The following is a 15,450-nucleotide window of genomic DNA, read 5'->3' on the forward strand; positions in this document are numbered from 1 at the left end:
CCCCTCCCCCAATCAAGTCCCCCTCCCTCATCAGCCCAAGAGCAGTCAGGGTTCCTTGCCCTGTGGGAAGTCCAAGGACCTCCCACCTCCTTCCAGGTCTAGTAAGGTGAGCATCCAAACTGCTTAGGCTCCCACAAAGCCAGATGGTATTTTCAATGCAAAGAAGTTTTTAACTTAATGTCCAGCTTTTTGTATTGCTTGTCTTATTATAGTTAGTAAAGCAGTGCCAAATTTGAGAACATAGGGCATTGTTTCTGTTTTCTGTTTTCCTACTCTTAAATTTAGGTCTTTGATCCATCTTGATTGTTTTGTAGACAATAAAGAGTATAATTTTATATTTTTGCATGTGGCCTTGCCTTTTTTTTTTTTTTGTACTGTTTATTGAAGAGACTGTTGTTCTCACCACCTGCTAACATTCAAACAAGTAGCAACATTTGCCCTCCCATCTTGGTCAAAAGTGCTATTTCTGTGCATTGATCTGGCATCAGAGTCAGTGAGGATAATGCTACACAGTCAAGTTATGTGTGTAAGGTCACAGAACTTATAGATTGAATATCTCTGTCTCTCTGTCTATGTGTGTGTATTTATTATATATGGGAATTTATTAAAGTGAATAATAGGCTTCAGTTCAACAATGACTAATCATGAATGGAAAGACTAAGAACCTAGCAGCTGCTTAGGCCCACAAGGTTAGTTCTTCTGTGTATGCTGGAATCCCAAAGAAGTAGGCTCCAGGGCCAGTGAAGGAATGAACTAACAAGGCGAGGGCAAGCAGGCCAAGAAGAAGGAACCTTTTCTTCTTTCGTTTTCTTATATAGGTTCCCAGCAGATTAAAGGTGTGTCTTCCAGCCTTAGCACCTGTTGTCTTCTTGTGTCAAGATCCGAAAAACAAGGTGCCTTCCGTTTCTTGATTGTAGTTCATTCCAGATACAGTCAAGTTGACAACCTAGAATAGCTATTACACTACAGATGAAGCAGTGCTTCACACATACAGAGAATCAGCAGAGGAAATTGAGCTTTGGTAATGGATGCCATTGCTGTAGATGATGTTTGGCATTTAGTCTTTTTCCATCCCTTTTGTGATACAGGAAAAGGATATCTTTCCATCAGAGAAAGGATAAACTGGTAGGTTTGGCTAGGTTTCATAACACATGATTAAACATAACAAAGGAGTTCAAATTGGGCTTGAAAAGAGAAAGAGATTCTCATATAAAATGAAAAACTCAACATAGGCTGTATGGACTCATTTTTGGTTAGAAAGTACACAAAATGGAAAGCCCATTTTTTGTCACTACCTGAAGGCCAAAAAACTGTATATGCAAAGTTATCTTTCTCAAGAAAATGATTGCTAATTTGTCAAAAAATAAAAATCAGGTAGTCTGAGGAATGGCTCAGTGGATAAATGTTTGCTGCATAAGCATAGACACTTGAGTTTGGATCTCCAGAAACCATGTAAAGAGATGCAGAAAGCAGCACTGATTTGTTCACTTTGTATAAGTACAAGTAATTTTTTCTATTGATTATATAAGGTAGGTGTCTTGTAATGTCTTTAAAATAAAAGTATTAGTTTTCCTGAGAAGGTAACATTTATGTACTTTTCTTGCACTATGCCCTTAACTAAAATATCCAGGTAATATGTTACATTCATTTGAGGAAGTATACATTTTTTTCACCAATCTTAGAAAATGTTCAGCCTTTCATCTTTGATAATTGCTATGTGTTCTTCATGTGTTGCTTTTGCTATATTTTGCCAGCAAGTTGAGGAAATTCTCCATGAAAGAATGTTGGGTTTTCTCAGATGATTCATTCATTCATTCATTCATTCATTTTTCTTTATTTTAGAGCCAACTTAGTCTTGTTCTTTCCTTCTGTTAATGTTGTATATTGCATTGGTAGACTTTCATATGTTGGTCACCCTTACATTCTGGTATAAATTCTACTTGGTCAGGATATACAAACCTAATGTTTCTGAATTTAGTGTCTTGGTATACTGTGGAAGGAATTTTTTTACCTATATTAATAGTGGACAACAATAATATCTATGGAAGAAAACATCAATCCAGTCCAAGATTACTTATTTGTAGAGTCTCTTTCATTTTTTAAAGACTAAGAACAATTCTTCAACATTATTTTGGTTTTTTATTTGATTGTGTGTGTGCGCATGTGTGCCTGTATGTATGTGTTCTTGTGTTGTGGATGCATTTGTATATATATATATATATATATATATATATATATATATATATATATGTAGGTGTATGTGCATGTCCTATACTTATGGAGACCAGAGGTGAACTTTAGTTCCATTCTCCAGATGTGTAATGGTTTGATTGAAAATAGCCTTCATAGCCTCATAAATTTGATTACTTGGTTTCCAGTTTGTGGAACTGCTTGGGAAGGTTAGGAATATGGCCTTATTAGAGAAGATGTGTCATGAGTGTGGACTTAATACTTCAGAAGCCTCCTGCCATCTCCAGTGCACTCTCTGCTTCCTGTTTGTGAATCAAGATATGAGCTCTCAGTTGATGCTCCATTGCTATGCCTACCTGCCTACTGCCATTCTCCCTGCCATGATGGTGAGGGACTCCTATCCCTCTGGAACTGTAGCCCAAATGAGTCATTTCTTCTGTAAGTTGCGTTTTCATGGAGCTTTATCACAACAATACAAAAGTAACTAATACAAAATGACACCCACCTTGTTTGGAGACAGAATATTTTACTGGCCTGGAGCTCACCAAGTAACTAACCTGGATAGCCAGTGAAGTCTAGGATCTGCATAGCGCTCCTACCTAGCATTAGGTTTGTAACTGTGATTTACTATGCCAGCCTTTTCTCTCTTGGCTCTGAACAAATCTACCTAGTATTTGACTTCTATATTTTTAATTACATAATCGTTTATAAAATGACTCAACTTGGGTTTATCTGACCTTTCTTATAATTAAATTCATATTTTTCAATTTGTGAAAATATCATATAATTGATGTTCAATTAAGCTGAGTTTCTCATATTAGAGGCATATGTTACCAGAATTTTCCAGTTTTGTTGCTGATTGCTGTTATTGCCTGGTTTATGAAATGGCTTCTTTGTAAAGTTACCATTTTATGCTTTGTGACCAGCAAGTTAGCATATATTAATACTTTGTGACTTAACACATAAGATGTCCCAGCTAAGTTTTCACTAATTGCCTTTAAGATTTTTACTGGTTTTTTAACTTGTTACCCCTTTAATGCCAATGTGTGTGAAAGAAAACATCTTTCTCCGAGTTCCTCTAGCTGTAACTTCATGGAGTCAGTTTTACTTTGTTTTAAAGCAAGTGTTGTAAAGTTTTTAAACTTGTCTTAGTTTTATTACTGCTATGAAAGAACACCATGACCAAAAGCAAACTGCAGAAGAATGGGTTTATTTGGCATATGCTTCCATTGGATGATAGGAACTCAAACAGGGTAGGATCCTGGAGACAGGAGCTGATGCCATGGAGGGATGCTGTCTGTTGACTCCCCATGACTTTCTCAGCCTGCTTTCATATAGAACCTAGGTTCACCCAGCCCAGGGTAGTCCCAGCTACAATGAGCTGGCCCTGTCCACATTATTCACTAATTAATAAAAATGTCCTACAAGCTTGCCTGCAGGCTTCCACATTAATCACTAATTAAGAAAATGTCCTACAAGCTTGCCTGCAGGCTGAACTTATGGAAGCATTTTCTCAGTTGAGGGTTATCTCTCTAGCATGCCTAGCTTCTGTCAAGTTAACTTAATGCTAGCCAGTACAGAACTAATGATCATATTTTGCTAGTCGGAGCCCTTTCAGGCTGACTTATCTGTCCTTTGACATGTCCACATAAATCTCTCATCCTTTACATTTTTTCTTGGTATATTAGGATCATCTAGGCAGGCTCATCTGCTTTTCATAGAAGTTGAAATTAACCTTTTCTACAAGTAAGCAGGATATGACCTACCCCGCTAAAAAAGGTGCTGAGCCATGTGGCTAACATATATATAAAAAAATGGGTTAATATATGTTATAAGAACTAATACAAAGCCTGAGCTAATGGGCCAATGAGTCTTATAACTTATGGATACCTCTGTGTGATTTTCTCTGGGACATAACAGCTGTGGGAGCTGGGCAGAACTAAACCCCAACAAGCCAGCCCTCATGTTAAAGATTTATTTATTTTTATTTTATGTGCATGATTGTTTTCCTTGTATGTATGTATGTGCACTGCATGAATGGTACTTGTGTAGCCATTAGAGGGTTTCTGGAGTTACGTGTGGTTGTGACCTGCCACGTGTTTGCTGGAAATATTACCTGGGTCCTCTAGAAAAGCAGCCAGTGCTCTTAATTGCTGAGTCATCTCCAGTCCCCTATATATTTTAAAATAGGTTCTTAGAAAGGAGTAAAACTTTAAAAATGATTATTTGGTTGATTTATATGAAAAAAATATCTTCAAAACATGGAGAGGAATGAGATAGTTGGACTTTTAACATTTTGTATAAAAAAAATAACAGCTTCGAATAGTTCCTTTTCATCAGAAGAGTTCCTTCAGTAACTTAGTTTTAGATTTTTCCAAGGTTCTCAGAGATGCCACCTCCAGGGTTGGTGCCTCTGGTCTGCTAAAGTGAAGAGTGGGAAAGCTGCTTGCTCCCTTTCAAGGGGGAAAAGATGGATTTGTATCTATCCAGTTCACTTCAGTTGCTTTGTTATATTCCTGTTTTGCTTTTCTCTTGTATATTGGATTGTAACAAAAGACTTTGTTGGAGGGATGAATTCTATAAGCAAAACACTTTAAAACTTTCTAGACACAACGGGACAGTTGCATATAGAACTGCAGAGCGTTTATGACAATATTTATAAGACCTGTGCAAACTCAAGTCAGAGTAAACCTGTACATGGAGCTGGGGCAATGGGCATGATGTACCCTTGTAGCTGGAGACCTGATAGCAATTGATAGCTGCTGCGAGAAGATAAATTAGACTTCCTTAAGGCTGTGACCCCTGCTTGGTCCACCATCAGCTAGTGAGGACCCTAATCCTGAGAGTATTTGTGGAGCACAAATTCGGTTTTAAAGAAACAGCTTGAGGCCAGGTAGAAAGGGAGGTAGGGTGAATCTGGTGAGAGTCATGAGGAGTACAAATGTGATCAAACTATAGTGTATGAGATTTTCAAAGAATAAAATATTTAAAAGGATGTTTCAAAGCTATTTAACGGGTGAAGGATTAGTAGTTTGTGTCCTATGGTGGTACCATGTGGACTGTCAGTTGAACTTTTCTTATAAAGATACGATTTTGTCTCCTTTTTTATATTTTTTTTCTGTCTCTTAAAAATCTAAGCTTAAAAAAAAGCACAAAACATTTATTAATGGGACATTATTATGCTATTTTGTTATTTTAATCTGATAAGCCAATTTAACAGACAGTATTTGGAGATTGTAAAGTAAAGCCAGTTTAGATCTCAGGTGCTTTGTAACTGACTTTCTTTCTACTTGACTCCTTTACAGTGTTATCCCCACTGGGGAGGGGGGAGTGTTGCCTTGAAAGAGAAGAGAGTTCAGATAATATGCTTGTGAAATACAATTGAAAAAAACCTGTGGCCCCAGGAAGTAACTGCAGCATTTCCATAATGTTGAGTGACAAAGATTTTTTTAATGCAGTTATTTGTAAAAGTGTGTGATCTTTTGTGTCTTAAAATTTTAACTTTAAAATTGGATTCCATTATATGCCTTTTACTTTTGAAGGTGTATGTGTCTCCAAGGAGTCCAGAGAAAGGCATCAGATCCCCTGGATCTAGATTTACAGGCAGTTATCCACTGCCCCAAGTGGGTGCTCAGAACTAATCCTGGGAAGAAAAACTTGATAACCATTAAGCCATCTCTCCAGTCCCTATTATGTGGTTTCTAAATTTTCCAATTAGTTCTTCCTTGAATTTAAAGAGAGTGTCTTGCTTTAATGCATACTTTTGTGTTTAGCTCACCAGCCATAGACTGTTGAAACCATCATTAGGAGAACGCTCTGAGAGCTACTTTCAGGAGAATGTACACTGGAGAACTGATAGTTCTCAAACACTGAAGTGAGATTTATCTCCTGTTGCCTCCAAGAGCAGAATCAGCATTGCTGCCAATGAATAGAACCTGTAATAGTGAATGTAACGAAACCTATGTAAAACACTAAACCTTTTCCTGTACATGAAAGTAACACTACATTTTGAATGTCAAGCTTCTTCCTAGTACTTAGAACCTGTTACTTTATTGTGTCTCTACAGCACTCTTGCAAAGTAACTACTCTTACTCATATTTCAAAGGCAGTGGCCAGTAAACTTGCCCAAATAGATGTAGCATAAAAATGTTGTCGTACTTCAAGTATAATATGCTTCTTCATCAGTTAATAGCAAAAGCAACTGTTTATATTTTGTTGAATCTTAAATAAAAATTTGGCAAGTCAATCTACATTGCCAAATATTTTCAAAAATGTTTCTTCATTAAATTTGTAAAATGATTATGAACAACTAAAATTAATGTTCTTGATTATGACAATTTTTGCTGATGACTTTGAAGTCAAGTATAAAACATCATTGGCCATGCACTGGTCTGTGCAGAGTAATATTCATAGACTCCAAATGTTAGTTGATGACATCAACATGACAAAGCTGTGTATTTCCCTCTGTATGCTGTGATTACCATTGATTAATAAAGAAAATTGCTCTAGACCTGTAACAGGGCAGAAGTTAGTTAGGCGTGGAAAGCTAGTCTGAATGCTGGGAGAAAGAAAGGTGGAGTCAAAGAGAAGCCATGGAACCTCTGCTGGAGACAGACAGATAGAACTTTACTTGGTAAGCCCCAGCCACGTGGCGATGCACAGATTAATAGAAATGGGTTAAATTAAGATGCTAGAGCTAATGGGCCAAGCAGTGATTTAATTAATACAGTTTCTGTGTGATTATTTTGGGGCTAAGCAACTGGGAACTAACTAGCGGCCTCATTCAACAAAGCTGCAGCTAGAGGAAGAAGTTGAAGCCATTAAGGAGGAATTGCTGTTCTTGAAGAAGAATTACAAGAAGGAAGTTAAAGAACTGGAAGCCCAGATTGCCAGTTCCAGATTGATCATGCAACTGGGTGCCCCCAAATCTTAGGACATCAGCAAGATCTTGCCAAACATCCAGACCCAGTATGAGAAGCTTCCTCAGAAGAACGAACCATGAGGAACTGGACAAGTACTAAGCCCAACAGATTGAGACGAGCACCATAGTGGTCACTACCTAGTCTGCTGTAATCAGACACTAAGACCACACTCCTGAAGCTGAGACACGCCTTCCAGGCCATGGAGACTGGCCATGCAGTCCACAAAAAGTCGGGTCAGTTTGTGGTACAGCCTTGAGGACATGGTGGCTTGATACGACATGCAGATGGAGCAGCTCAGTGGGTTCCTTCTCCAGCTGGATTCAGAGCTGGCACAACCTTTGGCAGAGAGGCAGTGCCAGACCCAGGAGTACAACACCTTGCTGAATATCAGTCAAGTTTGACCCTGAGACTATCCACCTGCCACAACTTGCAGGAAGATGGGGAAGACTTGAGACTTGATGTCCTGGACCGCAGCGATTCCATGCAAACTATCCAGAGGACAAACACCTGCAAGGTTATGGATGGCAAAATGGTGTACCTTACCACTGACACTAGAGTTTTGAGGTACTGAGGCTAAAAAGGAAGGTACCCCTGGGACTAAGGGACCAATAAAAGTTGAGAGGTCACTAGATAAAATAATAATGGTAGTAATAAATCAATTAACAGAATTAGCAAGCCATAAAATCAAGTATGTTTATAGAGACCCAAAACCTTGTAATAACTTCTGTTGAAGCCTCTAGACAGAAAGTGCTTATAAGAAAAAGGAGTATATTTTACTGAGCAAGACATGATAGGTTCATAGTAAAAAGAAATTGTTACTTCAAATTGTAACTAGTACTTCTCTTGGCTGCACTAAAAAGTTTTAAAGTGATAAGTCATATCAAAATTATGTAATTATTTGACTCATATTTTGTGTTTCATTATGTTTTGCCTTTTGTTGCTTTTCATAATAAAGCTTTGAATCATGCAGATTGAAAATGTCATTTTGTAAAATGCTGACTCATAAGAAAATTCATCTTGAGGCTACACTAGTTAAATAAAGTATTGATCTTAGTGTGAAGATGGACTTTTATTTTCAACAACTGATGAATTTGTGTTAACATTTTCCTATTAACTCACAATGTTGATTTTTCTTTTCTGTGAACTCACTGAGAGAGATTTTTTTCTTCGCCCTCTGAGGAAATTCTGAATTTCTCTAGATTTTGTGTTGATCTTTCTTTGTATGTATACTGAAAGACTATTAGTTTATTATTTGTATTATCTTTTCAAATTTGTGAATGATTGATAGATATTTCTCTGGTGTGCATATAAATCGCCACCACAAATATCTGTTTTCTGCTACTGTTCATTTCCATTACCAAAGCATTCAAGGTAATCAAATTTAAAAGAAGTTTTTAATTTTTGGCTTGTGATTTTAACATTTATTAAGTAGGTATGGTTACTTCTGTGTCTGGTAGGAATGGTTATTTCTGATACTATGGTAACACAGAAGACCATCTCGGTAGTGAGTGGATAGTAAATCAAAAGTGTTGACTTCATGTTGGCTGGGAAGCAAAAAGAAAAGAGAGAGGACCAGAGTCTGACACAGAGGCTGTGCTCTATGACCTAACAGCTCCATTGGCCCCACCTTTCACAGTGTTGGTCACTAGGCAGTATTACCAAACTGCAGACTGATCCCTTATCTTAGAGGCCTTTGGGGAATATTTAAGGTCAAAACTATAGCATTTCTCCTCCAGAACCCTATGGCTCTTACCCACATCCTCATGCAAAATGTGTTCTGTCTGCCACTTACCAGCAAGGTACCAGCACGTTTGTCCCTGGCAGAGGCTACATGGTTTCTCCTGACTTTGCCTTCTTTCTCCCAGCATTCAGTTTAGTTTTCCCCACCTAGCTCCACTCTGCCAATGAATGTTTAACCATTCATGCATTGCTCAGAAGTCCATGTGCAAATTTTCCTACTTCTGAGAAAAACTCAGTCACACATACTTGTAATATTTTAAAAAGCTATAACTCCAAAATATAATCATAATTTTCTCATATGAAAAGCAAAGCATGGAAACATAAGGAGGGATTAGACTACGATACAAATCATATCAATTTTTATATAGATAGATGATTTTTCTCAAATTTATATGCTGTGAATAAAAACAATGAATCATATTTTCATGAGCATAATGTGCAATCTGTGCTTCAAGTTCATGGATCTATAATGAATTAGTCATGTTGCCTATTTACCTTCCCTTTATTCTGTATTTTTTTTAATGTTGGCTATTTCAGAAATTGTAGTAGGAGGCAGCTTGTTCATTCCCTTGTTCATGCCATTTGAATCACTACTTGACCAATAGCTTAAGCATATTTTTAGCTAGCTCTTAAGTCCTTGGTTAACCCATTTCTGTTATTCTGTGTATGGCTGTAGCTTACCAGCAAGGTACCAGCACGTTTGTCCCTGGCAGAGGCTACATGGTTTCTCCTGACTTTGCCTTCTTTCTCCCAGCATTCAGTTTAGTTTTCCCCACCTAGCTCCACTCTGCCAAGCCATTGGCCAGAAGCAGCTTTTTCATTCATTAACCAATAAAAACAACTCACAGACAGAAGGAGTTCCCACACCAAGAAATTGTAGAATTTCTTTTGAAATTTTATCATTTCTGTGTAATGATTTCTATGCCAGAATTAAATTTAATGTAAAGAATTGAAATGTTAAATAACCTGTTTTTCATCATTTTAGGTTATGGTATTTGTACATGCTCGTAATGCCACTGTTCGGACAGCTATGTCTCTAATAGAAAGAGCAAAAAATAGTGGCCAGATTTCCTACTTTCTGCCTACCCAAGGACCAGAGTATGGACATGCATTAAAACAGGTAAGTACCAAATGACCTGAAGAACACAGGAACGTGATGTGCCTGCTACACAGGTCTCAATGGAAGATTTATAGCTGTAGATTCTAAGAATTTAATTTTGCATATTTATAAACTTTTGTGACTTGATCTTTTTAAACATTTTTTTAAGTAAAGGGTTTCATTGGGATGGTTTTATAAACATTCTTTGTTCTTATTTATCCCCTTCAAAAAAAGATTTTTTTCTTTAAGATGGCCTCACTTATTTCCATGCATGGATATAACTGAAGTGTTTATTTCTACCTTTTCAAATACAGCTAAGATATAAAGCACATTTGCATTCATAAAATAAGTTAACATCTAAAAGGTTTATTATTATTTTTAAAATTGGTAAATTAGAATCTTTAAATTTAGTCAGTTTAGCTTCTAACATTAATTTGATAAATATAACCTCACTTAACAAAAGATCTTTAAGAATATAAAGGGATCCTGAAAACGATGTCTTACTACTCCTTGTATGTGCAAAGAGCTTTCAAATCATGGTGTTACTTGCATCCTTGTTAGGAAAGCAAACCCTTGGGCTTACAAGCCAGAATCTGCACATCACCCAGATTCCTGGGTAGATTTTATGCTCGTTATAATTTAAAATTCACTAATCTAGGTAATTTGAATAGCAACAGTATCTTGTGATTTTGTAGCATATTTTACATATATATATATATATATCAATTTACTAAAAATTTTAATCAAAATTAGGCAAACTCTGGCCTCATGGTCTAACATATCCCTGATTCTTTTTTTTTTTTTTTTATTTTAATGGTTCTCTTAGTTTTAAAACATCTTCATACATACTGCAAGGTGAGACAATAGTAAGTTTAAAGCAGAGAAATCAAAAGATGATCAATAATGACTTGAAAGCACAACCAGTCTTAACACTTTATTACTTATAGCTGTTCTCTTGTGCCTCAGGAGACTGGATAGTCAGTCATTATAGAGATAGCAAAATACTTTTGTTTCTTTGCTGGAACTGTGTCTTGATCTGAATTTAAACCTATAAAAATAAATTTTCTATTCATATAAAGTGATTACTTCCAAATGTATTTGTGATAAGACTTAACAGACTGATTGCTTAATGGCTATAAGCTCACAAACCTGATGCTATGCAATTTTACATGCTCTAGTTATGCTTATCTAGAGGAATAGAACTGATAGGTTGAAAAATTATGTGTATATATATATATATGTATATATATGGAGACGGGATTTATTAAAATGGCTTGTAGAACTAACAGAATGAATCTCTGTAGGAAGGGTGTTTATTAGACTGTCTCACAAGCTATGGTCTGGCTTATCCAACAATGGCTGTCTACCAATGAAAAGCCCAAGAATGCAGTAGTCGTTCAGTCCACAAGGCTGAATGTGTAGTGGCATTTCACTTGTATTTTAATAAATAAAGCTTGCCTGGGGATTGGGAAAGTAAAACAGCCATACGGGCCAACCTTTCAGAGCAGCCAGCAATGTCATACACCTTTAATCCCAGTAGCTACAATGACACACACCTTTAATCCACACTAGTTGCCATAAAAACTGGGTGGTGCATGACTTTGATCCCAGTGGTGCATGCCTTTAATCCCAGCCCTAGAAGGATTATAAAATGGGAGACAGCTCTCAGACACAGTCTCATTCTAAAATTCCTGGAGGCAGGATTGCCATTTTGGACTGAAGTCAAGGTGAGAACCAGTGGCTGGCTGCTTTGTTTTTCGGATCTTCAGGTTGAACCCCAATTTCTCTCTCTTAGTTTTTATTAATCTTGATTCATGGATATCTCAGATAGTCTTCAGTATACATTGGAATCCCAAAGGAGTAGACTTTAATACCACTGAAGTAATGGACTTTCTAGTGAGAGCAAGCAACAAAAAGAGAGCCTGCTTCCTTCTTCAATGTTCTTTCTGTAGACTGTCAGCTGGAGCTGTGACCCAGATTAAAGGTATATCTTTCTGTCTCAAAGATATGGGTCTTTCCATTTCAAATGGTTTATTTCAGGAAAAAAAAAATCCCTCATAGGTATACCCAGCATCTTAGGTTTTAATTAATTCTAGATGTAGTCATGTTGACAACCAAGCCATTGCTTTTAGTGAGCATGCTTTACATGTCCTGTCTTGGTGACCATATTATTTTGCAAGTACTGCCTTAGTCAAGGATATTTTGTCATTCTGGTCACACTGTGGATTTCGTTGTTGCCCTATAAAGTTTTAAAGTCTAACTCCAGACACCTAATGCCATTTGTTTTGAACATCAGATCAGTTTTCTTTTCAGCTTTGAGCTACACAAGGTACTTATTTTTATCTCTTTATAAAATTTCCTATTACTTAGTATTTATTTTGTAGTTTGTGTTTTTGAGTTATTTATCAACGATGAATTTGTGAGAATCCTTGAAAAGTCAAAGTGGTATTCTTAAGTCTTGTTTTATTTCTATGGAAATAAAAATCAGCTCTATGGTGTTTAAAAACCAAATCTTGAGCCACCCTGTGGACTTTTGGTTCCTTCCTGTCTCTCAGTCCTCACAGCTGCTTTTTCTTGTAGATAATTCACACTCACTATTTAATAGTTATAATATTGTGCATCAATTATGAAGTGCTTCCTGGTGCCAGGCATTCTTTTATTGCCTTTTAATTTATCCACTCCTCATTTCATAGTGATGGAGATTTGTATTGTTTGTATTGAAATGACATGTCTGTAAGAAATTCTGATACACTCTTAAATACTTTTATAGCACATAGTTAGTCATTCACAGATGCCTATTCTGAAAAAAAAAAGTAACACAGAGAAACTGAAACTTTAATGCAGGTAAATAGATACAGGTGAGTAGATGTGCAAATCCTTAGTCATTTTTATTATACTTTTAAGTATTTTGGGTATGCTTAATATTTTTGCCCTAACCCAACTGTTATTGGATATTTTTTTGCAAAAATGAATGCTTTTATTCATTATTTCTTTGCAAGGAACATTGTCCTCTATACCTCTGCTTATAGTTCTTCATGTATTTGTTCAATAGCAGGTACCCCAAATTACCTTTTCATCCTAAAGGAAGTAATATGATAAATAATTTTACTTTAATTTTTTCAGATAATATCATTATACTGAATCTTCAAGACTCTTATTTACCAAAACTGAATTATTCACAGGGCATACTTTGCCTGTGACCCATGTGTCCGTCCATCTTTTCTTGTCTCTCTTGCTCCTCCTTGGACTAGTCCCACTTCCTTTACATCTCTATTTTGCCACAATGATTCCTTTACCCTTAGGTGCCTCCCAATTCATAACTTACCTAGAAAGGCCTTCAAGAGCACTTTTAAAGAAATAATTTAGAAGTCGGGCATTGTGGTACACATATTTAATCCCAGCACTCAGGAGGCAGAGGCAGGTAGGTATACTGTATGAGACTGAGGACACTCTGGTCTAGATAGTGAATTTCAGGACAACTCAGGCTACATATACAGACACTGTCTCAAAAAACAAACAGGAAAGTAGTTTAATTTAAATATATATGGACTTTTTTCCTGCATATGTACCTATGTTCCACGTGCACAGAGTGCCTGCAGAGGATAGAAGAGGGTGCAGGATACCTTGAAACAGTTATAGATGCTTGTGATTTACCATGTAGGTGTTGGGTATTGAACCTGGGTCCTCTGGATGAGCAGTAGTACTCTTAATTGTTGAGCCGTCACTTCAGCTCCTTAGAAACACTTCCTAATAGTTTTATTTTATAATACTATTTCTGTGTAAATGATAAAACCCAGAAAGAAACTTTCTTCTCTTCTCACCCCTTCTCCAGCCCCTTTCTCTCTTGTTCCCCCTTGCTGTCTCTCTCACATTCCTCCTCTCTTACCTATCCTCCTCTCTTTCCTACATGCATGTAGATATACAAATATAGTAACGAAAATCTGTGCCTCTGCTGCTAATCAAAGGGAATCTCAGCAGCCTGTGCCAGGCATGCTGTAAGACTCCTCACATCCGGAGCAGCTCATTCACAACGCCGTTGTGTTTTCAAACTGTCTCCTGAAGCGGGAAGGTGGGGAAAGTAAAGTGTGAAATGTTTCAAAAAGAAAAGTGAGCAGCTTTTGATGGACAGCTTATGGTTTCTGCGGGGCCAGGGCTTGTCCCAAGAATTACAGATAAGGCCCAGAAGAAAAAGAAAAAGAAAACACAGAGCATAGGAAGCTCCATGACTCCATTTCTCCCGAGACCCTTAGATATCTCATCATTTCTGAGACTTAGTTTCTCTTCAGTCAGATTCAGTCAGCTACTGTAGGCCTTTCATGTTTCTAATGGCTTTCTGTGATATTTTAGATACTGCATGAAAATTACTATTTTCAGAAATGTGCATGAACAACTACATATAAAATAAGAGGATAATACTATAGATCTAGTTAACCCTGCATATTACTGCTTTATTGTTATCCCCCACAAAGAGTGCTTCAGGAAAGCTCAGCTTTTGTAAAATAGAATATACCTCAAAGAATAGCTGACACTTCTGTTTGTAGAAGTAGACAGATCAATAGGAATGCAGATGTTTGCATTATTAAATCATTGTTTTTATTTGTTTTTGTCAGTTAAGTTAAATGGATATTTTAGTTAGAATCATCTGACCACTCCTGCTCCCACTTTTAGTTATCCCGCAAGAATACCAAACTCCTTGGCTGTAACTTAAATGCAGGGGATCTAGTCAGGCTTCCTGATCTCTGTGAACCCCGGTGCATCCCAGTCTTGAATCTTTTGGTCTTGCTCTCCTGGTGCCCTTTATCCTTCTGATTTCTCCAATTCTTCCTCCCCCTACTTTACAGGGCTCTCTGAGCTCCACAGATTGGCTATGGTACTTTGCATTGACTTTCCTCAACTGCTGCATGAAATCTTTTCTGGTCTCTTTGATGAGAGTTCGGCTAGGCTGTAGTCCAGGAGCACTTTGTACGCAGGATAAGGTGTAGGTCAATGTTTTCTGGCTGGGTTGGTGTCCCATTCCTTCTACCTGATTACAGAAGGTGGCCGGTTCAGGCACCAGGACCCCGTTATGAGGAGACTTTGCTAGGATTACTCTTGTAAATCCATGCATTTTTTATTGCACTAGGTTTCCACTGTGCCCCTGAAAATCCCCCCAATTCCAGCCATTAGGGTTTTTTGTTTGTTTGTTTGTTCTTAGTTTGTTTTTTGTTTGGTTAATGTTTAGTGAAGAAATACTCATTTTTATTTGACTCCATTTGTTAGCTCTGTCTATGTGCCTTCTATTATATCAGTCTACAGTGCAAAGACAGAGCTTTGCCTGAATGCTTCTGTCGTAGATTCATTATATCTCAGTTTGTTCTTTTTTCTAATCTCCAGATTTTGCAATGCTTAGTACTTGTTTTATTTTTATTTGTTCTCCTTCCTTGATTTCTTCTCTTTTTTCTTAGTCTTTACTATGTTTCATTATTTTGTCACAATGATTTTTCTCCTAAGAGTTTAATT

At 37.0% G+C, this 15,450-nt stretch overlaps 1 protein-coding gene and 1 pseudogene across 2 annotated transcripts in view; both read left to right on the plus strand.

The window, feature by feature from the left end:
* Ascc3 (activating signal cointegrator 1 complex subunit 3) overlaps nt 1–15,450 on the plus strand; it is a 307,593-nt gene that overhangs the window by 132,882 nt on the left and 159,261 nt on the right. For both annotated transcript variants that reach the window (XM_057759249.1, XM_057759259.1), the window contains exon 14: nt 9,838–9,972. In XM_057759249.1, the coding sequence (XP_057615232.1) occupies nt 9,838–9,972 (135 nt within the window). The remainder of the gene's footprint in view (nt 1–9,837; nt 9,973–15,450) is intronic.
* On the plus strand, nt 6,521–7,683 carry LOC130862504 (keratin, type I cytoskeletal 18-like; annotated as a pseudogene).

Source organism: Chionomys nivalis, chromosome 2, assembly GCF_950005125.1.
Source record: "Chionomys nivalis chromosome 2, mChiNiv1.1, whole genome shotgun sequence".
Lineage (NCBI taxonomy): Eukaryota > Metazoa > Chordata > Mammalia > Rodentia > Cricetidae > Chionomys > Chionomys nivalis.